Source organism: Diceros bicornis, chromosome 6, assembly GCF_020826845.1.
Source record: "Diceros bicornis minor isolate mBicDic1 chromosome 6, mDicBic1.mat.cur, whole genome shotgun sequence".
Lineage (NCBI taxonomy): Eukaryota > Metazoa > Chordata > Mammalia > Perissodactyla > Rhinocerotidae > Diceros > Diceros bicornis.
Genome location: NC_080745.1, coordinates 10,915,400 through 10,940,729, shown reverse-complemented (window position 1 = coordinate 10,940,729; position 25,330 = coordinate 10,915,400). Strand labels below are relative to the sequence as shown.

General features: G+C 40.2%; 2 protein-coding genes across 3 annotated transcripts in view; one reads left to right on the top strand and one right to left on the bottom strand.

The window, feature by feature from the left end:
• The window catches only part of SHLD2 (shieldin complex subunit 2), a 101,009-nt gene extending 90,725 nt beyond the window's left edge, over positions 1–10,284 (bottom strand). Inside the window, exon 1 of one of the 2 annotated variants that reach the window (XM_058542831.1) lies at positions 10,241–10,284. The gene's annotated coding sequence lies outside the window, so the exon portion shown is untranslated. Of the gene's footprint in view, positions 1–9,751; positions 9,941–10,240 lie in introns of those variants that run through there. The other variant, XM_058542832.1, reaches the window with a different exon arrangement.
• Positions 10,285–10,439: 155 nt separating this feature from the next.
• GLUD1 (glutamate dehydrogenase 1) overlaps positions 10,440–25,330 on the top strand; it is a 40,927-nt gene continuing 26,036 nt past the window's right edge. The window contains exon 1 of the mRNA XM_058542829.1: positions 10,440–11,079. Within this exon, the coding sequence (XP_058398812.1) occupies positions 10,635–11,079 (445 nt within the window). The 5' untranslated portion in view covers positions 10,440–10,634. The remainder of the gene's footprint in view (positions 11,080–25,330) is intronic.

Below are 25,330 nucleotides of genomic sequence, written 5' to 3'. Positions count from 1 at the left end.
TAAATTGAGGTCACATTGGTTTATAACATTATATCAATTCAGGTGTACATCGTTATATGTCGACCTCTGTATAAACTGTCGTGTTCACCTCCAAAAGTCTAGTTGCCATCTATCACTGTATACATGTCCCTCTTTACCCCTTTTGCCCTCCCCCCATCCCCTTCCCCTCTGGTAACCACCAATCTGTTCTTCATATCTTTGTGTTTGTTTGTCTTCCACGTACGAGTGAAGTCCGTCTGACTTATTTCACTTAGCATAATGCCCTCACGGTCCATCCATGTCATCAAAAATGGCAAGATTTTGTCTTTTTTAATAGCTGAGTGGTATTCCATTATATATATATATATATATACACACATACATATATATACACACATACATATATATATACACACACATATATATATATACACACCACATCTTCTTTATCCATTCATCCGTTGATGGGCACTTAAGTTGCTTCTAAACCTTGGCTGTGCATAATGCTGCAATGAACATAAGGGCGCATATATCTTTTCATATTAGTATTTTTATGTTTTTTGGATAAATACCCAGAAGTGGAATAGCTGGATCATATGGTATGTCTATCTTTAATTTTTTGAGAAATCTCCATACTGTTTTCCACAGTGGCTGCACCAATTTACATTCCCACTAGCAGCGTACAAGGGTTCCTTTTTCTCCACATCCTCTCCAACACTTGTCTTTTTCTTTTTTCTTTTTATTTTTTGCAGGGAAAGATTTGTCCTGAGCTAACATCTATTGCCAATCTTCCTCTTTTTTTTTCTCCCCAAAGCCCCAATGCAGGGTTGTATATCCTACTTGTAAGTTGTTCTATGTGCGACACCACCACAGCATGGCAACCGACAGACAGGTGGTGCAATTCTGCGACGGGGAAGTGAACCCGGGCCGCCAAAGTAATGAGCACCTAACTTTAACCACTAGGCCATCAGGGCTGGCTCTTGTCCTTTCTTTCTTTTTTTTTTTTTGTGAGGAAGACTGGCTCTGAGCTAACATCCATGCCAAACCTCCTCTTTTTGCTGAGGAAGATTGGCCCTGAGCTAACATCTGTGCCCATCTTCCTCTATTTTGTATATGGGATGCCGCCAAAGCATGGCTTGATGAGTGGTGCATCGGGCCACATCCGGGATCCGCACCTGCGAACTTCGGGCCGCTGAAGTGGAGCTCGTGAACTTAAGCACTACACCACCAGGCTGGGCTCCTGGCTCTTGTCTTTTTAATAATAGCCATTCCAGTGGGTGTAAGGTGATATCTCATTACAGTTTTGATTTGCATTTCCTAATGATTAGTGATGTTGAACATCTTTTCATGTGCCCATTAGCCATCTGTATATCTTCTTTGGAAAAATGCCTGTTCAGATCCTCTGCCCATTTTTTGATCAGGTTATTTTGCTGTTGTTGTTGCTGAGTTGTATGAGTTCTTTCTATATTTTGGATATTAACTCCTTATTGGATATATGATTTGTAAATATTTTCTCCCAGTTGAGGAGTTGTCTTTTCAGGGTTTTTTTGTTTTGGTGAGGAAGATTGGCCCTGAGCTAACACCTGTTGCCAATCTTCCTCTTTCTGCTTGAAAAAGAGTTGCCCTGAATTAATATCTGTGCCCACTCTCCTCTATTTTGTATGTGGGAAGCCACCACAGCATGGCTTGATGAGTGGTGTAGGTCCACGTCCAGGATCCAAACCTGCGAATCCTGGGCCACTGAAGCAGAGCACATGGAAATTAACCATTAGGCAGCTGGGCTGGCCCATCTTTTCATTTTGTTAATGGTTTTCTTTGCTGTGCAGAAGCTTTTTAGTTTGATGTAGTCCCATTTGTTTATTTTTTTCTTTTGTTTCCCTTACCTGAGGAGACATGATATTCAAAAAGATATTGCTAAGACTGATGTCAAAGAGCATACTGCCTATGTTTTCTTCTAGGAATTTTATGGCTTCAGGTCTTACATTCAAGTCTTTAATCCATTTTGAGTTAATTTTTGCGTGTGGTGTAAGATAATGGTCTACTTTCATTCTTTCGCATGTCGCTGTCCAGTTTTCCCAACCATTTATTGAAGAGACTTTCCTTTCTCCATTGTATGTTCTTGGCTCCTTTGTCGAAGATTAGCTGTCCATAATGTTTGGGTTTATCTCTGGGCTCTCAATTCTGTTCCATTGATCTGTGTGTCTGTTTTTCTGCCAGTACCATGCTGTTTTGATTACTATAGCTTTCTAGTATATTTTGAAATCAGGGAGTGTGGTACCTCTGGTTTTGTTCTTTTTTCCCAGGATTGCTTTAGCTATTCCGGGTCTTTTGTTGTTACATATAAATTTTAGGATTCTTTGTTCTATTTCCATGAAAAATTTCATCAGGATTCTGATTGTGAACGCATTGAATCTGTAGATTGCTTTAGGTAATACGGACATTTTAACTATGTTAATTCTTCCAATCTATGAGCATGGAAAATCTTTCCATTTCTTTATGTCTTCTTCAATTTCTTCCAACAATGTCTTACAGCTTTCAGTGTACAGGTTTTCTACCTCCTTGGTTAAATTTATTCCTAGGTATTCTATTTTTTTTGTTGCAATTGTAAATGCGACTGTATTCTTTTCTGCTAGTTTGTTGTTAGTGTATAAATGAGACTGATTTTCATATGTTGATTTTGTACTGTGCAACTTTACTGTGTTCGATAATTATTTCTACAATTTTTTGGTCGATTCTTTAAGGTTTTCTATATATATAATCATGTCCTCTGCTAATACTATAAACCATTTTTTAATTAAGGTATGTACATTTTTTTTTTAGACATAATGCTATAGCACACTTAACAGACTACATTATAGTGTAAACATAACTTTTATATGCACTGGGAAACCAAAAAATTTGAGTGACTCACTTTATTGCAATATTCACTTTATTGCAGTGGTCTGGAACCAAACCTGCAATATCTCCCACGTATGATTGTGAACAACTTGTAAGTTTTAAATTGCCCACTGTTTTGAGCAGCATGATGAAATCTTGAGCCATCCCACTCCATCCAGCAGGACAGATTCACCAGAGCATGAGTCATTCCTTTGTCCAGCGTATCCACACTGTATACGCTACCTGCCTGTTAGTCACTTAGTAGCCATCTAGGTTATCAGATTGACTGTCGTGGTACCGCAGTGCTTGTGTTCAAGTAACCCTTATTTTACTTAATAATGGCCCCAAAGCGCAAGAGTAGTGATGTTGGCAATTTGGATATGCCAAAGAGAAGTTATTGTTGTTAATCTCTTACTGTGCCTAATTTATTAATTAAATTTTATCGTTGCTATGCACATATAGGAAAAAAAGCATGGTGTATATATATGATACGGTAGTATCTGTGATTTTAGGCATCCACTGGGGGTCTCAGAATGTATCCCCCATGGATAAGGGGGGCCTACTGCATTCCAAATAATTATTATTCAAAATAATTTCATTTTATATCCAACCTAGAAAAAATACACGAAGGTAGGGATAAATACTTGCTTTAATTTGAGGCTCTCATCACAACTTCTCCCATTCTTAAAGTCCTGATACTTCTATCTCTATATTAGCACTGACCTACTCTTGTTCACTGACACTTCACTCTTTTTTTTTTAATAGCTGACTGGAAGTTTCATTGTGGATGGCTGGCAGATATCAATTTCTAGAATATAAAATGTAATCCCTTTGTGCTTCATTGGTTTTAGATGGCCCTCCAAGAATGCAATCATAAAGATTCTACATTTGATGAGGAAACTGTGCAGGACAAAACCATGTAAAGGCACATTTACATAACCACCCCATGTATCTTCAAAATAGTCTTATCCCATGCTGTGCTTCTGATGGTATGTTACTATAATACAGAGACTCCAATTAGACTTTCACTTCTGCCCTTAGCACAAAGACAAGAAGAACTTCTAATTTCAACATAAAAGCCAGATTAGTCCTCTTGTTAATTTAAGCCACTTGCCTGTGTTACATCGATGACAATAGGCTGCTGATGACAGCTTCATCTAAAAATCTGTTGAAATTATTTGAGCACTTGATATTTCATTATAATTTCCAAATTTTCCCCAGAAGTTGAGAATAGGTTTCTGTTCTGTCCACTTGTCTGGCAACAGGGTAAACACCACAATATGGAGTTATTGCCTTACAAGCTGTCAATGGTAAAAAACTGTTCAAAAAAAGAGGCATAATCTTAAAGCTATTGTTATATAAGATCTCAAAGGGAATTAGACTCTGCAAATTTTCTCAATGTAGAGAACATGAAACAATGACAGTTTCCAAAGGGAATTAGAATATACAGATTTCTCAATGCAGAAAACATGAAACTGCAAGCATCACAACTCTCAGGGTCATATTTAAGAATGTTTCACCCCTCTTAAACTGCACTTGTATTCTAAGCAAATATTACCACAATAAGATAGTTCAGAGCAGGTCAGTTATTTTCTCTGGCAAATATAGCAAACAGTATTGGTTGCCAACTTAACAATCATGCCTTCCACCCTTTCTTCCTTGCTAGCAGAGCCTGTCTGTACTTCAGAAGCTCAAAATGCCAGAAAGTCCTCCTTCTAGCCTCCCTCACAGCAAGGGCATGGGCATATAACCTGGTCCTAGCTACGGCCTAAGAGAGCTGAAGCTGGTTGGCAGGCCTTTGGAAAAGGTTTTCTTCACCAACAAAGAGAGACGTACGGGAGAAAACTGCTGTTCTTCTACACAGTACTTAGCTGTGTCTACATGTGACCCCTGGAATGGCTGTAGCAATCCTTCAACCACGAGGAAAGATACCACCAACTTGCTGAATATAACACAGAGAAAAGCACTTGGGTCCCTGATGGTATCACTGAGCACTGTACCAACAACAAAATACCCTTGCCTCCGGCTTCTTGTTTGATATCAGTTATCTTAGTTTACGGCTTTAGTCTAACCCGTTTTTACGCAGATATTGTTACTTGAAGGCCAAAGCATCCTAACCAACACAGCCAGCAAACATCTGTTTGCTCCATGCTACCCCAACCAGGAGGTGAGACGGCTGCTACTTAGCTGACTCCAGCCATTATTAGTGTCTCCCCCTGATCCCTCCTGCTTCGTTCACGTTTTTCTTTTCTGCCTTTCACTAAGAGGGAAACTCACTGTAATTACACTCACATCTATACTTCACAATAAAGTCTGTTTCTTCTGCAACTCTTCTGCGATGGTCAATGGAAAGGGACTTTTTGCTTCTCCAGTATATTTTTCAGTTATGTCTGCTTTTAACAGCATCACAGATGTGTCCCAATTTTTAGCTTACACTTTCTTACTATTCAAACTGCAATCCCATATTGAAATCACAACTAAAATTTCCAAAGAGAAAATGCTAAAGATAGAATAAAGATTTGCTTTTGTAAAGGGTCATCCACATAGATTAATAAATGGAGCTGAATGGTGAGCATTTGAATGATGAATAACTGAATGTGCTATTCTTTTGAAGGATATACAGGAAAACGAAGAACATACAGGATATATAAGGAAACAAAAACCTCAATTAAAAAACAATAAAAAGAAGACAAGAGACATAATGAATTACATAAAGGCGAGTTCAGAATCGTACTTTAGTATAGTTAATTTTTAAGAGACCTCACTTGTTTCCTGCATGCTATGCTTAAAGGAATAAAGATCCTACTGTTTTTTTATGTTTACTCACAACATGGAAAGAACCCTTCAGCAAGAGTTGATAAAACCTTTGTTGAATAGCAATGCAGCAAAATGAAAACTTAACCAAACTAGCCAAGCAGATATAACTGACACTTGATTTATTAGGAAAAAACACTTTTTTAAGAAGAAAAAGACTACAAACCCTGAAATTTTCAAATCCTTTTCTTTGATGTAGTTTTCTTTATTCTTTTTTGCTTATTACACAAACATATTCACTAAAGGGAAAAAAATCAAAATTACAAACTTTTCTGAAAATTAATTAGAAACAAAAAAGCAAATATTATAAAAAATTTCCCTGAAAACTATGACACAAAGCTTTGAAAAAAAATCCACGATGCACCAAAATTACCAATACTTGAAAAAGCCAGAACTATGGGATATTTATTTTCAAACAAACTGCTGTTTAAGCCAAACTGTTGTGATGATCAAATTTCTTTTCACCAAAGTTGTACGCTACCCTGTATTTTCAAACCACGCTCTCCTTCATCTTCAGGCTTTGCATATGGTGTTCTCTTAGTATAGGGTACTCTTCTCTTCCCCCACTCATCTGGCTGGTTAATGAAGAACTGACAAGCACTTACTTGTGACCTAAAACTTATTAAAATTAGTAACATGGGGAGCTGATAAAAAAAAAGAAAAATCAAGATTTTTAGTTCCTTGTTTTAAAAGCCCTCATTTAAAGAACTAAATATTTGATTTGTGCTATCATTTGGTTTTATTATATCATTTTAAATATCTAGATAGGGTGACAATTTACGTCAAATATGAACTAAGCAATTTTATAGGAAAACACAATTCTGATGACTATTAAGTTCTAAGTTCAAATTCACTACTCATACTTAAGAAGGTAAAGTAGTCCTGAGATGACAGAGTTTGAAAACTGATATTCTGTGTAACAGGTTACTCACTGCAGTCCTGCTGTAACTTCAAGATATTGGAAACAATCTACATGTTCATTTAATGAGAGACTAGCAAAAATAATTATGGCACATCCATACAATGAAGTACTATGCAAAAGTAAAAAAGAATGAGGAGCAATTAGGCAATAAAATAAAATAAAACACATCCAGATTGGAAAGGAAGAAGTAACACTCTATTTGCAGATGACATGATCTTGTATACAGAATCTACTAAAATAATTATTGGAACTAATAAATGAGTTCAGTAAGGTTGAAGCATAAAAGATCAATATACAATAATCAATTGTATTTCTACAAAATGAACAATCTGAAAATGAAGTTAAGAAAACAATCAGTTATAATAGCATCAAAAAGAAAAAAATACTTAGCAATAAACTTAACAAAACAAGTACAAAGCTTATCTTCTGAAAAGACAAAACATTGCTGAAAGAAATTTAAAAAGACCTAAATAAATGAAAAGCCATCTCATGCTCATGAATCGGAAGACGCAATATTGTTAAAATGCACTACTCCCCAAATTGATCTACAGATTCAACATAATCCCAATCAAATTTCCAGCTGGATTCTTTATGGAAACTGACCACCTGATCCTAAAATTCATATGAAACTTCAAGGGACTCAGAATAACCAAACAATCTTGAAAAAGAACAAAGTCAGAAGACTCACACTTCCCAACTTATTACAAAGCTACAGTAATCAAGACAGTGTGATACTAGCATAAGGATAGTACCAAAAGGAAGAGTGGAAAAGACTAAAGAGTCCAGAAATAAACCCTCACATTTAGGTCAACCGATTTTTGACAGAGTATGAAGACGATTCAAATTAAATTATTCTCAAAAACGACTATGTTGTTCATGCATTTATATGCTATGTCTTTCTAAATCCTAAAATAATTCTAAAATATTTTTAAAAGCACTTGAAAGCACAAAAGCAGGCTATGGATCAAGGAGAAAAGACCTGGAATTTTAAAAGAGCTAAGGAAAACTCATAAAAGTCAAAGGCAGAAAAACGATTTGTCTTTGTTGAATGCGTTCAAATGACCCAAATTCTCTTCAAGTTAAATTCCAGCCTCCTATTGAACTGAAAATTACTACTAATAATTAAACTTTAATTTGCAAAATATCTGTATATTTTATAAAGGCAATCATCAATGTAAAGCTGAAACTCACTAGACTTTACATCACAGTAAATAATTTTGCCCTAAATGCAATAAATATTTACAATATTTTGTGGAATAGGAGAAATAGCATAATTTTGGAGTCAGATAGCCAGGTTTGAATCTTAGTCTGCTATTTTTTTCTTTTTTTTTCTTCCCCCAAAGCCCCAGCAGATAGTTGTATGTCATAGCTGCACATCCTTCTAGTTGCTGTATGTGGAACGCGGCCTCAGCATGGCCGGAGAAGCAGTGCGGCTGTGCGCGCCCGGGATCCAAACGCGGGCCACCAGCAGCGGAGCTCGCGCACCCAACCGCCAAGCCACGGGGCCGGCCCTTAGTCTGCTATTTACCAGCTAGGTGATCATCAACAATTTACTTGGTCTCTGTGAGCTACAGTTGCCCCTTCTGTTAAATCAGTAATTATAATACCTACTTGAGTGTGAAAAGAAACACTCCAGGGGCTGGCCTGGTGGCACAGTGATTAAGTTCACATGTTCAGCTTCGGTGGCCCAAGGTTCGTTGGTTTGGATCCTGGGTACTGACCTACACACCGCTCATCAAGCCATGCTGAGGTGGCGTCCCACATAGAAGAGCTAGAACTCTATAACTATGATACACAACTATGTACTGGGGCTTTGGGGAGAAAAAAGAAAAAAAAGAAGAAGATTGGCAACAGATGTTAGCACAGGGCTAATCTTCCTCAACAACAACAAAAAAGACATACTCCAACTACTTACTCAAGAGGCGGGAATAGTGTTTGGATAATTTCAGTCTTTTTTTTTAAACCCATCTGTACTGTTTGAAATTTTTTACAACTTGTATATGATTAAAAAACATAATGAAGATTTTAAAAATAAAAACATCTACTTTACAGGGTTCTTGTGCAGCCATTTTGTAAAACATCTACACTAGGAGATTCTCAATTAAAAATAATCTCCTTACTCCTTCCTTAGCCTTTCCACCTTCTTGAATTTAGGTGAACAAAACTTGGAAGAAGCAAAGTTAAATATTTATTTTTCTGAAGGCTATGGTTATAAAGAAAGAGATAAACAAGGGCAATAAAACTAAGGTTTTAAACCGCTTTCCTCAAAACATACCAAAGAATTTAATCTGAAGAGAAAAAATTCCATGTGTACCGATGCTAATCACTTTATTCTGAAACTTCAGGGATTTTTGTGTGTGTGCAATGTAAAATGATAATACTATCAAGTGAAAATTTGGTACCTTCATCTTGACCAACAAAACAAAATTAGGATTCAGCTCAGAAAATACCTTTCACCAAAAAACACAATACAAATATAAATAACAACTATCATTTATCTAGCAAATAAGTTCCATTTTATTTTGCTTTGAGAGTACACTGAGGATACATGAATGTATTAACTGATAGAGGTTGTTACTTTATAATTTGCAGTATAGTGAGAATTAAGAACATTCTCTTCCTTATTCTAATAGACGAATTAAGCGAATATCAGGAAGCAAAGTAGTTTTCCAAGTCAAAAAGGTGCCATTTTAAAACCACCCAAGTACACTGGGACGGCTAAAGCTGGTCCTGCGGCCTTCGGTAGCTTGTCTTAAAGACTGAGTCATTAGACACCATCTAACGCACCCACAGGAGCGTACAACTAGCCTTTCTCATCAAGTACGTGGGAGCACATAATTAAACCCTTATGCAGCTTAAAGTTTACAAATCCTATTCTAGACCATTTCACACATATATTACTGAGAAAGACTTTCCTGGAGTATTACTGCCTTTGTATAGTGTCCTTGTTTTTAGGCTACTTCAAGAACATATACGTGAAAAGAGGAAGCACAATCAGTAAATTTTAGAAAGATACGACAGTGATGTAGACAACTATTTTATGTCAACATCGTTGAGTGGCTGTAAGGGACAAAAATTTAAAACTTAAAGTGGTAAAAGCCAGTCGGTAAGGAATCCCCCAGCTCCCAGGCTTTCTCCCTTCCAGTTCCTGCAAGCCACCTCCAAAATCCAGCTCCGATGACAAGAAACTCTACGCAAACACAGCGCATAAAGCCGAGCCCTTAGCCGGAGCTTCAACCGCCGCTTCTGGGTCTCGGCGCCCGGCGCGGGCCCTCAGGACCGAGGAGGACAGGCCTGCGGGGTGGCAGGACGGCCGCCTAGCCCGAGGGCGCGCGGGCGGAAAGGAGGGACACCCATGACTCACCGCCCCGGGCCCGCCGCCAGGCCGCACCACCTTCACCGCGCGCGGGCCCCGAAGGCGGGCAGGCCCCTCCCCGCGCAGGCCCCTCTCCCGCGCTCCCTCTCCCGGCAAGCCCCATCCCCCGGGCAAACCCCTCCCGCCCAGGCCCCCTCCCCAGGCAAGGCTCCTCCCACCGGGCAAACCCCCTCCCCGCGCAGGCCCCCTCCCCAGGCAAGTCCCCCCACCTCCGGCAAACCCCTCCCCACGGAGGCCCCCTCCCCGGGGCGAGGCCGGGGCCGAGCACAGACCTGAGAGGCCGCCTCCCTGGAGTTGAAGGGCCGCCCGCGGGGCACTCGCCCCGCCCCCGTCCGGCGCGAGCATGCGCACCGCCCCGCGCCTGCGCGCCCCCGAGCGCCCCCGCCGGCACGCGCCGCCGCCAGGGAGGCCGGGGAGGCCGCGGCGAAGGCGGAGGCCCGGCTCCCTGGGCGGCGCGCGCCCCCGCCCTGCCATTCACAGGCGACGTGGGCCCGCGGCCCCCGAAGTCCGTCCTCCGGGTTCGGCGGCCAGCGCCGGAGGGGAGGGGACAGCCGGGCAGGCAGGAAGCTCCGGCTTAAAAGGGCAGCCCACGCCGGGCCCTTCCTCCCTGCCGCCGTCCCCGGCCCTCCGCGAGCGCCTCTCCTCCGCGGCCTCCGCCTCGCCGCCATGTACCGCTGCCTGGGCGAAGCGATGCTGCTGTCCCGCGCCGGGCCCTCCGCCCTGGGCTCCGCAGCGGCCGACGCGGCCGCGCTGCTGGGCCGGGCCTGCGGGCAGCCCGCCGCCGCCCCGCAGCCGGGGTTCGCGCCGCCCGCCCGGCGACACTATAGCGAGGCGGCGGCCGACCGCGAGGACGACCCCAACTTCTTCAAGATGGTGGAGGGCTTCTTCGACCGCGGCGCCAGCATCGTGGAGGACAAGCTGGTGGAGGACCTGAAGACCCGAGAGAGCGAGGAGCAGAAGCGGAACCGGGTGCGCGGCATCCTGCGGATCATCAAGCCCTGCAACCATGTGCTGAGCCTGTCCTTCCCCATCCGGCGCGACGACGGCTCCTGGGAGGTCATCGAGGGCTACCGGGCCCAGCACAGCCAGCACCGCACGCCCTGCAAGGGAGGTGAGCCCCTCGCGCCCTCCCCCGCGGCCCTGGCCCGCCCCCCTTCTGCATGCTCGGGGGCCACTGCTCCTCCCGGCCCGGGCGGGCACTGTCCCCCCGCCCACGCTCCCTCTCACCTCCCCCCCCCGGATGTGGCAGGCTCGGGTGGATAGTGATTTTTCCACCTTAAAACCACCAAGTAGTTAGTCCTGTCTCCCTCCCCCGTGAGCCATCATCCCGGGTTTCTGCATATGTTGATACTGGTTGCGGAATAGACACTGCACCGCTTTTCTTTTGATCCTAGGGTGTGTAACACACAGGGTGGGTCCTGACGAAATGCACTTCTAGAAGAGGGAATGACCGGCCCATCTCGTGTCCCTGCGAGTTTTTGTGGGCTTCTGTGACTCACCCGAATGCAAACTATGAAATAATTACTTTCGGATTTTTTTCGCTCTTTTATTTACATCAGTGATAGATGATACAGAAATATACAAATGAATTGCCTTCTAGGTTTGAAATCTAGACAATTTTATTAACCAAATGAATTTACTAATTACACGTTGAGTTTTTAAATTAAGTTGTTTTTCTACCCTGACAGCTTCTGTTTTGTACAACAAGAACAAAAAACTGAAACGTGAGCAGGGTACCGTCTCTGACGAATAAACACCGGGCGTCCTGACAGTAAATCTAGATGCTGCAGGATGGCCCGCCAGCCAATGGAATGAAATAGCCTTGGGGGTGTGTGCTACTCCTAGCTAGCACCAGATTTGAGCTTGGGGAAAAGATCAAGTATGTGAAGTAGGGAGTTGAGTCAGTTACTATTTGGTAGTCACCACGTTAGTTGTATTTTAAATTTTTGAATGTCTGTAGATTTGGCTTTTGCAGTCACACTGCTTCCTTTGAGCAAATAAAAGCTTTTTTTCATTTTTTCCCCCAGTAAATTGCACAGTACATGTTTTGAGATGCTTAAAGGTAATCTAAAATGGAAAGGACAAAACTTTTTTTCTATTAAAAAAAATATATAAGATAAAGGACCCCTGGGGGTGAAGAGTCTTACTGGAGGTTGTTGGCCAATAAGCACACAGGATGTCGGGCTGGACCCTCTGTCTCCATAAGCCTGGTCCAGTGTTCTATTATACCAGCTGACTTCTAAGGATAATTTTTAGAAATCTCTCAACCAGAAAAATTTGAGCTCTCTTGGCATTCCCAGCCCTGGGAACAAAGGTTGCTTCAAACTGTTTAATGATTTACTTTTACTTGCTAAATTTGCATTGACCCCACCCACTTCTAGGATGTACCTTTAGATCTTAATTATCCTCTAGCTCTCAGTTTCGTCTTCTAAAACCAATGTGTGAACCATTTTGATCTCTAATTTCCATTTCCAGCTCCGAAATTCTATAAAATGCACACACTGTCGGTCTCCTACATCGCCTTCCTTCTTCCTAACACTCCCTTAGTCTCTAAACCAAGTATGCAAGTTCAGACTCCCAAGAAAAGCAAACACGGATGTTGAAGGAAGAGGCCAAGTTAGCAAATATTCACTTGCAATATTTCTTTAAAATGGACATCCAGTTTATATTACTCTCTTGTTGGCAGTATCTTCCAGTCGCTTATAAGATACACAAATAAACCAGTATATTTGTTTTTCTGCAGGATCTAATTTAGTTTCCTTAAAGTTGTTTATATTCTTCTCTTCTTTGTATGCCAAGCCCTCTCCTATCTTTATAAATCACAACTCCACAAGCTCACGAAAGCAGCTAAACTTTACCATAGTTTGTCAATCTTCTTCCTCTTGTTGCCACAGCAGTTTTAATACCAAAATACTGAACCTAGCAACACGTTGCATCAGCCACAATGAAGCAGTGTGATTGTAGCACTTGCTTATACTAGAGTGTGAATGCAATTCTCTGTTCCCGTTTATCCCATTTACAGGAAGGCATCTACTGAAAGCGCTGTTAACTCCCAGCATATAAACAGAGAAACGGGATTGCGAGTAATAAATAGTAGCAAGCATTGCAAGATAATATAATATGAAAGAAAACTGGCCTCTATAAAATGGAAAGTTTATTATCTTAAGGAATTGGACTTTATGGAGAGAATAAGATTGGGGAGGATTACATAGCTATGAAAGCCCTTAAAAATATTTTAATGTGCTTAAGATAATATAACAGTATACTAAATAGATAATCGGCAAAATTTGGATCATCAGCAAAAATCGGCAAAATTTGTAGTCTTCCATGCTTTGCTTTCCTGACACTCCAGGATCCTCCTACCCTTTTATCACCCTCGTGCGATTGCAGAAAGTGTATATTCTAAGAGGAACTTCTTGTCAGTGATGTTCTTTCTTCCAATTAAACGTTTAAAGCATTTTTTTTGACTTATAGGAAAATTATTAGCCTCCTTGTTTCACTCTGGTCCTAGAAATACAGAATATATTAGGTGATTGAGATTTTAAAAGATATCTTGGATAATCCCTATGAACTTGAGTACATCTTTCCTTCTTAAGGATACTTCAGCCCACTTTTCTCTCCCCACCCTCACAACTGCCTTCTCTACCAATGTTCTTCACAAAAACAAAAAGACCTTGTCTGCTCCTCTTCATCCTTTTCCCAACCCTCAGCTTTCTGTGTCTAATCTTTCTCAAGAGTGACCTTATACCTGAGTTTTCCAGAATATTCTCAAGGTTGAAGCAAAGCAACATCTAATTATAATCTCTGTAAGGGAAACAGGTGGTTTTAAGACCCGGCCGTGGCTGATGTGTCCTTTATTCCAAGTAAATACTTAATGATACATATTGTTTTTGTGGTTCTCTTTTCCCACATACCATATTTAACTGCAGCCATTAGATTTACATCTATTAGGGATTTGCTATAGGCTCTGAAGGGAAGTTTCAAGAGAGGCCTTAATATTTTCAGCAAAGATGAACATGGTGGGAATTTCTGCTTTGAGAAGACTTTTTCAAAGGTGGTTATGTGTTTGAAAACATGATCGGTGATTGTTCCTGTTAACTTTTTCAGAATAAATTTCGTATTTTATTGTCTATGGTTCTGCCTGAGACCAGTCTACCTTTTTAGAAAGAGGTTTATCATTTAAAAGTCAATTTGGGGGAAAAGTACAGATTGATAATAGCGATTCGTTGATGCAGGAGCAATTTAATTTTCTCTTCCAACCTGTCTACCTCCCCTTGTCTTCATATTGAAACTATTAAGTCAGAATTCCCTGTAACTGATTCTTCCTCTTATCATAGAAATTTCTAAAATTATCATCATTTAAATAAAGTTGATGAGCGGTAAATGGAATTCCCCCCCATACATTGACCCTGAATCTTTCATTTAACTACAACTATCAGTACCAAAAAAAATGTGTACTCTACTTAAGCCATTGACTTGTTTTTAAGAGCCAAAATGCAAAAAGAAAAGAAACAGTGGGAGGTAGATGGTCTTTGTTTTTCTTTTGGTGACCGGATGCAGGAGTGGAGGGCAGGGAAGGCAGATAAGAATTGGAGTCCGGTGCAGTATTAGTACCCCTCAGCCCCCAGGAAATAGTTGTGTGGTGAATGGTAGCACTTGGGGAAGACTGCAAAAAGTACTGATAACTGTTTAAAAATGAGACATCCTCTGCCTTCACTGAAAAAAGTTTCTGACTTATTTCTGCTATGCTGAATTGACAACCATCGAAACTTGGGTAATTGAATAAACTCACTCTTTCTAATATTTTTAAAATGTGAGTATGTGTCTGCATCTGCTGCCACAAGATAAAATGTAGCCTTTGTAGGTAAATTAAATTTAGGATTTAACTCGATCTGAAAGTTCAAGACAGGTAATTTGTATGTCTTCTACCCCCTAGCCCTTAACCCTGAGGTTTTTGTTGTTTTTAATACTTTTTAGTTAAATATGGAACTGTGTTGCCATTATAAAGGCCTTTTATTTCACGGAAGCCAGATGTCTCAAACTCCCCTACCTACAGTGTTCTAGGGAGTGAAGAGCTAAGATGGTGGTGGAGACTCTACATCAGGTTGTCAGTGGTTCTTCCCCTCTCTTTGTGTGAATCCATCTGGCTGGATTGCTTTGGCAGTAAAAACCCCATGTGCAGGAAGACAAACACTTAGGGCTCACTCAGTATGCAAAGTACACTTCGCAGGAATTGGGGCATCAAAGATTGGAGGATAAGCACCAATGTGTATTAAACTCCAGTGAAACTGGCAGTGTTCAAATTTTAAATACAAGAAATAAAAATTGAACGTGAACTTTCTGGCTTATAGTTGGAAGAAATTGGGTTTAGCACTGTTGATAATAATTTAAATTGCTTAGGAAAATTGTTTTTTGTCCAGTTACGTTAAAGATACTGAGAGTTCTGCAAGGAACCAATAAAGAATAAAATATTAACTTTCAGTGTTGAAAAGTACCTAGGCAATAGTCTCTGATATGAGACCTGACTTTTTTTTGTATTTTGCATAATAATTAGTTTTTCATAATGCAGATAATAAAAAGAAAAACCTCTAGTATCACTAATGAAGCACATCAATTCATAAATGGCCCATAGTTGCTCTCTCCAGAGACCCCTGTTAAAATACATGTGTATGATTTGAATATTCAAATAGTAGTGAAAGTTATAAAATGAAAAGTGAAGCAGCTCTACCCCGAGTCCTTCCCCACAAGGTAACCGTGAACAGTCTTAAATCCAAAGCTGTTATCTAAAACTGCCTAGCTGTGCAGATGAATCAATATGTTCCCCTGTCCGGAGGCAGACACTAACGCAGATTGAAGTACTCACAAGACTGAAGTGTTACTGTGTGCAGTACTACTGATAAAGGCAGGAAGGTTTTATGAAGGGCAGGAAGACACCCTGGGAGAGACCTTTTTCATTACCTTTCACAAAGGCAGCAGCAGTACCTGGCTGATTCTGCTCCACAGAGGTCAACTAGCAACACCAGGGATAACAACAAGAGCTAACATTTATTGAGCTCTGTGTGTGCCCCAGGCATCTTGCTAAGAGCTTTTCATGCACCATCGCTTTTATTCCTCATAACAACCTCATGAAATATACTGTTGTCCTCGATTTTCAAATGCGATTCTAAGGCTGAAGAGTGCAGTCTCCTTTGGCAGGTTACACAGCTAGTATAGAGTGGAGTTGGAGTTCAGCCATCCCAGTCATCTGATTGTAGCACCCACCTTCTTAATCATTGTTGTCTGGATTTATTCATGTGAAAGTTACAAACTATCTTGCGGTAAGCACTGAATGAGAACCATATCATGCCATCGTCACAATGATTCCTAACACTTTGGATCATTTGAAATTTGTTAAAGCTATTAGAAGACTTACCCTCTTCCTAGAAAGTAAGTGCATATTCATACAACTGTGTATATAAAACTCGTTCATAGATGATATCTTCAGAGGTCCAAGTCCAATTATTCTAATTACTTTGTCAATGAAATAACATTTTAAAGAGAGTTTTCCATTGAAAGAGGTTTGAAGAGCTTTGGTGTTTAACAGTTTAATGTGTTAGCAAGGACAACTCATTTCTCTGCCAAAGTGTTATTACATGTATCTTTAAGGGCTTTCAATGGAATAATTTTCAAATGGCTTTTTTCTGAGTGTCTCTTCCTTAAAAACTGAGAAAAGTCTTTGTTTATCAAGAACTGCTATTATTTCTCTTGATTATTCTTGGAGAAAGTCTGTGAGACTTTCCATTTTTCTGAATTGCTTCTTGGCTAGAGGAAAATGTGAAAGATGACACGAATGAAAATTATAAAGGTTGTCAGAAATAGGACTCCTTTTGCCATTTATCGTTATCACAAATATGTCAACATAGGCCTTTAAAAAAGCATTTTGTGCATATTGGGCCTTAGTAGGATTTCTATGAACTCTTTTTTTAATCCCTTTTACCAAGAGAGAAACAACAAAGGAATAACCAAGGGTGATAGTACCCATGTTGGGGGTTTATTAAATAAGTACTATGTTCTTTACAAACTATAGACTATATTCCAGATAAATCAGTTTTTCCATTATGTGTTTTTTCCCCCCTGCATTCAAGAACTTTAAACTTTGTGCTTAATTAAGGAACATGCCTTAGTTCATGGGGATTTCTGATAGTTAACCTCTTCATTGCATGTCTTTTAATTGCCTACTCTGTGTCAGGTACCATGTTCTGTGCTGGGGGCACTATCCACAAGAGAGTTTTTTTTTTTAAAAAGGCAAAGGTGACTTTTTTTTAATTTCTTGAAATGTTTTTTCATCGATTTCCCCAAAATAGAGCAGAATCCATGATCTCTTTTGCACTGCATCGTTCTCTCTTTGCTTTCAGTTCGGTATTCTGTTTCTACGTTTTCCTTTCCTGGAACCAGTCAATAAATGACAAAATGAAAACACACTGAACAGTGTGTTGCTGCAATAGAAGTTCAGAGAAGATACCAGGGAGAGACAGTCCTGATCTCGGAGTTTGGTAGGGAAAGGTCATTTCACATAGAGAAATAGAGGCGGTGGCCTCAGCCCAGGCAGGAGGTGGGACTGTGTGTGAGGGGGTCCTGGGGACAGACTATGTTTTTGGGGATAGTGAGAAGTCAGGTTTTATGACATCATAAATATTTACTTGGTCTCTGTCCCCAGTTCCTGACACATTGCTCCTATTGATTTCCTGAGTGATAGGGGTGCTGGAGCATCTTCTGGTCTAATATTTGGTCTTTGGCTCCGGTTCCTAACACAGAGCCCCCAAACCCTTGGGATTTTCTGAGTTATGGGGGATGATAGGAGCGCCTTACACAGAGCTCCTAAATCTCTTGGAATTTCCTGGGTGATAGGAGCATTTTTTTTTGTTCTAATGAGGTGACTCTTGGTGGGCTCCTGGATAGCTTCAGCATGGTGACTGGTCACCAGAAAGACTAAGCCATGATTAGAAGCTTGGAACTTTCAGCTCCACCCCGTATCCACTAGGGTGGGAGAGCTGGAGGTTGAGTTAATAATTCATCATGCCTGTGTGAGGAAGCCTTCATAAAAATCCCTGAGCTACTGGGTTCAGGAAGTTTCCCAGTACACTTCCATGTGCCCGGGGGATGGCGCACCCCAACTCCCCAGGGACGGAAGGTCTTGCCCTCAGGACCCTTGTAATAAACTGCTAAAAGTAGGTAAAGTAAAACATAAAGAAAGTGTTTTCCTGAGTTCTGTGAGCCGTTATTGCAAATTATCAAACCTGAGTAGGGAGTTGTAGGTGCCCCTAGTTTGTAGCCAAGTTAGACAGAGGTGTGGGTACCCTGGGCACCCAATACTTGCTACTGAAATGGGGGGCAGTCTTGTGGGACTGAACCCTTAACCTGTAGGATCTTCGCTAACTCCAGGTAGTGTCAGAATTGAATTAAATTGTAGGACACCTGGTTGGTGTCCGCAGAGAACTGGAAAATTTGTGGAAAATCCATACATCTGGTGTCAGAATATGTGAGCAGAAACAGTTTTCCTGTGAAGTTTGTTGGATGGATAATGATAAACCTAGGAGGGCACAGAAAGCTAAGCAGCAGTGGAACTTAGAATGAACTGATAGGTAAGAGCGGAGGAAATGAAAGTAAAGGGCAGATAAAGCATTTTGAAGAAAGGATAGTATTCCCCAACAGGTGTGATGTATGAAATGAAGAAGAGAAGAGTCAAAGATCACTCAAATTTCTAGCCTAAGACACTGGTAGAAAAAATGGTGGTATCAGGGACAGAAAAGTGTTATTAGGAAAGAGAATTGGATTTTGAAAATAAAGAAAATCTGATGTTAACTGATCCTTAGGAAAATTGGAAATACAGGCATGTATTTCTCTCAGTTTTACTCTTGCTAAGTGGTCTCTGCCTGTGGTGGCACCCACACCTTGTCCCCTGTCTCCCTGCAATTCTTCTCTTCCTCTCTTAAGATGCGTCTCAAATATCACCTAGGTTTGTAAATAATTTATATGAAACTGGACAGCTGAATCTTTTGCTAAATGTTAGCTGACTTTATATTCACCAATTTAACTAGCATCATTTCTAAGACCTGTTTGGTATGAAGGTGTGGCAAAGTTTACTGTTAGTTATTATCAGAATAAGAAATCTATAGAAAAAATTAACAAGATCTACCTTTTAACGCATGTTTTTTCCTCCATCCATTGGACAGTAAGTTAAATACTTAAAGACAAAACAAAGCTATATGTTCTATGGATGTGTATGCATATAAATGCAGGGAAATGATTTGGAAGGGTATATATACATTTAAATTGCTAAGAATGATCACCCGTAAGGGACTTCTGCTTTTCTGTATTTAAATTTTGATGAAAACATATATGTTTTGTATATGTGTTATATAATTTTAAAATTTTGATGAGAATAAGAAATATTTTCCATTTCATTTGTCCAACATCAGCTAAACATTTGCTTCCTGGAAAGCTTAAGTTTGTCTTTGCAAAATGTTTAAAATAAAGATTTTGATGAGTTAAAACTCTAAAGTGTTTTTTCCCCTTCTTACATGGATACTGTGAAAAACCAAGTGTATGATTTTCCTTAGCTCCTGTACTAAATGCTCCTTCCCAGTGCTGAATGAATTTTTATCTGAGACTTCTGGTATTTTACATGTCATTACTGGCTGATGGGTACTAGTTCCTCACTGCTTTCCCTCCTCTCCTCATTTTTAATTGTTACGCTACTTTATTGCAAGTTAGGAAATTATATTATTATTAAGTGAGAAAAGAGGTTCTAATGAGTAACTAGGAAGAGCGTTAGTGCATGAATTTTAAAGAGTTCTAAGACCTTTTTTCTTTTTCTGGCGGTTCTGTGCTTGTGATAGAACTCTTGGTTATTGAATAAATAGTTTCTGAAAAGAGAGAGAATACAGTTGAAAATTGGATTTCTGATTAAATCAAACCCTATTGAAAGATCCAGGTTCAAGTAATTTTTAAAACCATTTGAATTTTCATGAATGTTTAATGATTCATCATAAAAAACAAGGGTGACTTGGTCGCTAGGAGTTTTTTTTGTATGTTTTTGGTTTTGAGTCAGCTAGCAAAAGGAAAAAAATTCACACTACTCAGTTGTGGTTTTCACTGAATCTTTTTCAAAGTAATGAGCTGGCGTGTTTTCTTCCTCACCATAGCAACCTCAACTAGTTTTTGCTTTTAATTTTTATTTCTCCTAGAAAAACTCAGTGTACACCAGTCGTTGAGGATAGTAAGGAATATCTTTGGTAATTAAGTTAAAAGGCAGAGAAATGCTTTGTGCTGTGTAGCATTTGCAGATGGCTGCATTTCATTAATGTGCTTTTGAACATCTGGATACCAGTTAGCTCAAAATAACTATATAGTAAGTTAACTTCTCTTGAGAATAAAAGGTAGGATTTCAAAGTTCTCATTGTAGTTAAGTACTTGATTCTATCACCAGCCCTTCCTCCAGCTTTACCAAGTTTGGTAAATAATCAACATTGTCGTAGGTGGTGTTTCTTTAGTGTCCTCTGGTGAACTGAAAGCACGGATTCCTCTGTCAGCCCATCAGAATGTTGTCCTTGATTTTAGACCCATTTCTAATGCCATCGGTCCTGTGGTTCACACCTATGCGATCACCCCATTCATTTTCTACGTTAGGCAGCCGTGGACTCCTGCTTTTCATTGGAAGTATGTACCTCCATTCTTTGAATGATAATCTGTTAGACCTGCAGGCACAGTTGTTCAAAGACCCAGTTGATCTCTTCCCACACAGCAGTAATGCTAGTGTCAACAGAGGCTAACAGATAGTGCTCTAAGACTTGAAGATACAAAAAAATCATTATTTACTTTTCTCCATTTATGGAATAAAATTTTTGTTCCAGGGCCAGCCCGGTGGCGTAGCGGTTAAGTGTGGACGCTCTGCTGCTGGGGGCCCAGGTTCGGATCCTGGGCGCACACTGATGCACCGCTTGTCAGGCCATGCTGTGGTGGTGTCCCATATAAAGTGGAGGAAGATGGGCACAGATGTTAGCCCAGGGCCATCCTTCCTCAGCAAAAAGAGGAGGATTGGCATGGATGTTAGCTCAGGGCTGATCTTCCTCACAAAAAAAAAAAAATTGTTCCTTCTAGTTTCTGTCCCTCTGCCCTCATCCAATCCCTGATGGTCCTGGTCACCTTTAGCCTTCTCTGTTACACTTCCCATCCCACAGAAAAGAAGAAAAGTCTTGGCTTTATAAAAAGTGAGAATATTCAGAGTACAAATATGATCCTTCTTGCTTCGTTTTGTTTTAAAACGTTTTGAGGTTTTCTGGTTTTCTTGTGTGTGTGTGTGTGTATATGACCTGTTACTTGGCTTTATTGAGTGACTGTGTTTAAATTGAGTATTCTTGAAAGATAGGCATTCAGAAATGCTAGATTTTCCCTTTCTTTCAGAACTTTGAAGTATATGTCCCATTATTTAGTCCTTCACATACTCCAATTGTGCTAATTTCTCCTAGTCCGCTGAATGTACAAATTTAGTGGAGAGTGTCTTCTTTTTTGCAGTCATTTTCTTAGTGTCTGTTAGAAAATGGTTCAGAATTTTCAGGTGACAGTATATTTTTAGCAACTATCTTTAGTTTACAATCCCAGAAGAGGAAGAGTAGCTGGCTTTCCCTGGGTGTGGGTAACCTCTATGTTCCTGGAGTTGGTTTTGTCTCAAGTGTTGCTACAGAGTATTTTATTTAGGGGGATACTTTGAGATTTTTTGCTTTCCAGATTAACAGTTTAAGTAGCCATATACTGGTTTATTGCCAACTTCGGAAGTAAAAACATTTATGTATCACTTATTTATTAGCAAGCTAAAATGATAACATATTTCTTCTTCAGCCCAGACAATACACCTGCATTTGGTCCTGGGTTATTCGCCTGACTCTTCTGCTGCTTTCCTTATAGCTCCTCCCTCGCCTCAGTTCACTAGAAGTTCTTCATTGGTTCATAGCCTGCAGAAAATGTGGGTGATGTGGGAGAGAATTTATGTAACTACTTCTTTTCAGTGTCTTGCAGTTGCGCTCTCTAAATGGGTGTGGCTAGGAAAGAAAATTTCATTTTGTAAACAAGAATTCTTGGGTTCCGTCCAGTGGAAACATGTTTTTTGTTATACATGCACAGTTTCTGACTCACCATTCTAAGACTTTTGTCATAAAGTAGACGTTTTGTTTACACTGTTTTGTAGAAGGAGGGGTCTAGTTTCTAGTTAGCATCTATGCCTAGAATATTAGGATTGCTATCTGATTTATGAATGTTACTATTTCAAGCCATTTTTAGTTTCCCAATGAATGCATTAGTTATGAGCACTGCATAAGGGAAAGTAACTTTTTCCCTCACTTAGGAAACCAAGGAGGGGGCCGGCCCGGTGGTGTAGCGGTTGAGTTCGCACACTCCGCTTTAGCAGCCTGGGGTTCACGAGTTCGGGTCCCGCGTGCGGACCTACACATCACTCATCAGGCCATGCTGTGGCAGCATCCCACATGCAGAAAATAGAGGAAGGGCTGGCCCAGTGGCTTAGTAGTTAAGTGCGTGCGCTCCGCTACTGGCGGCCCAGGTTCGGATCCCAGGCGCACACCAACACACTGCTTCTCCGGCCATAGTGAGGCCGCGTCCCACATACAGCAACTAGAAGGATGTGCAACTATGACATACAACTATCTACTGGGGCTTTGGGGAAGAAAAAAAGGAGGAGGATTGGCAATAGATGTTAGCTCAGAGCCGGTCTTCCTCAGCAAAAAGAGGAGGATTAGCACGGATGTTAGCTCAGGGCTGATCTCCCTCACAAAAAAAATAAATAAATAAATAAAAGAAAATAGAAGAAGATTAGCAACAGATGTTAGCTCAGGGTCAATTTTCCTCACCAAAAAAAAAGAAAAGCAAGGAAAATTAAAATAACTTAATGACTACTTCCACAGGCTCTAAAAAAGCAATGAAAAAGTGCTTTATGTGTAACAGGAGAAATACTAATTAATAGTACACTATTTTACTATCCCCATGAATTTATCTTGAGAAGCAATGAAATCAAGGTTTATTAAGCTTTTTGTTTAAACTCCTGTCAGTTTAGACTTTAAAAAATAAATTTCTTGGGGCTGGCCCTGTAGCCAAGTGGTTAAAGTTCCGCACACTCCACTTCAGTGGCCCAGGTTCGAATCCCGGGCGCGGACCTACATCACTCACCAGCCATGCTGTGGTGGCGTCCCACATACAAAATAGAGGAAGATTGGCGCAGATGTTAGCTCAGGGCAAATCTTCCTCAAACAAAAAAAGAGGAAGATTTGCGATGGATGTTAGCACAGGGTGAATCTTCCTCAGCCAAAAAAAAAAAGAGTTAAAAAAAATAATAAATTTCTTTGTTATTTACCACTACTTTGTAATACTTACAATAACAATGATGGTAGTTGAGACTGAGTATTGACTGCGTGCAGGCACAGTGCCAGCAGCCTCACATACATTGTCCCCTGCAGTCCTGACATGAAGCCTGAGAGAACAGTGTTTGCACCTCCCCAGGTGAGCAAGTGCAGACACACACAGCAGATGCTGCTGGGCTGGGCTCACTTAGGAAGTTCTGGACATTGCATCCGATCCAGGTCCCTGGCCCAGCCTAGTTTTCACTAAGTAATATGCCACATTACTTGGTAGCTTTTTTTGTTTTGTTTTAAAGATACAAATGTTTGGTCTTAAATATTACTTACAAATTTTATTTTGTTTTTTTCTGGAGTACTTTTTAGGACCTGGTACTTTTGCTTTTTACTGCTTTTTATTCCTTTCATAATATGTATAGAAACTTAGGGTGAATTGTTTAGAACTTATGTGTATATCAAAAAATTTAGTGGCCATGGCTTTTCTGTTTTTCCACCTTAATTTTTGAGTCAATAAATATTTGTGTGTTTATTCAGCCTGTATTTGAGTGTCTAATACATACCATTTTCTGTGTTAGACACCAGGAATTAAGGCAATGAACAAAACAGAGTCTGTCATCATAGTGCTAACTTGCCACATGGGGCAACCAGACAGTGAACAATATATGATGTAAAGTCAAATAAGATAGAAGGGGCTAGAGAGCAGGGATGAGGAAGACATGCTATTTTAAATAGGGTGGTAAGGACAGGCCTCTCGGAATGAAGACAGTTTTTAACAGAGACCTGACTGAAATGGAGAAGCAGGCTGTACAGACATCTGCTATATGCTGAAAAAAAAATCACTGTCATTTCTCATCCTAAAATTTTAATAACAAGTAAATTTATTCCACAAATATTCTGAGAACCCATTATATGCAAGATATAGTTGTTCTAAGAGCTTGCTTTTCTAAATATTATCATTTTATTTTTCCAATAGGCCAAAGAAATATGTTCAGCCTCAGAATTTGCTCTTTATGATCATATACACAACAGATAAAATTCTCTTAAAACATATTATTTATGTTTAAATAGATGTTTTCTGAAACATATAAGAAGCCAACCTTTAAAAATTCCTAGGGAAGTTTTCTCAAACTGCCAGTTCATGAGATGTTGTATCTTTCTATCTGAAAAACTTTTATTCCCAAAGTTCTTTTTTAAGAGATGTCCCTGGGGCCCCCATTACTTGTGACTCTCAGTGGAAGTTGTACCCAGCTTCATCCAGATAACCTTCATCACACACCAACACATACAGTGTCAGGGAGCCCCAGGCAGCATGCAGGCAAACATCAACCTCATTGGAGCGTCTTCCCTGGGGTTGAGAAGCAATGGACAATAGAGGAGGAAAGGAAGCTTAACCCTGCAAAACTCAGAAGGGTGATTGACCAAGACCTCCAGAACCATAGTGGGTATACCCACTTGTGTGTCCCTTCTCACAAACACCTAGTCACTTCTAAGTAGTGGGGGCATTAAGACTTGGAGTTGCTGTCTGCTTGGTCACCTCCTATCTTTGCAGAAAGAGTGAAGGGAATTACTCATGCCCGGGAAAGAGATGACTTTCTTAGCTTTGTCATCTCTTGGTTAAATGGATGAGGGAATAACAGGTAAGGATCTCTTTGGGGATACCCATTTGAAGCCAAAACCTCTATTCAGACATCTGATATCCAAGTTGAAGCTGTCAAACCTGTTGACTGTCCATGTTCCATTTGCCCATATTTTATGTTATCAGAGACCAAAATTCCTGAACTTCTTGCTACCACATCACCCAAACCAAAAAGTACAAGAAAGATTAAAAAGCCTTCACTGAGTTAGTTGCCTTCCTGAAAGTAAAATACATTCATTTGAAAGTACTTTTTGTCTTGTGAAATCGTAGTTAACTGTTACTGCCCACTGGGTTGTAAGTTCTTACAAGGCAGGACTGTGTCTCAC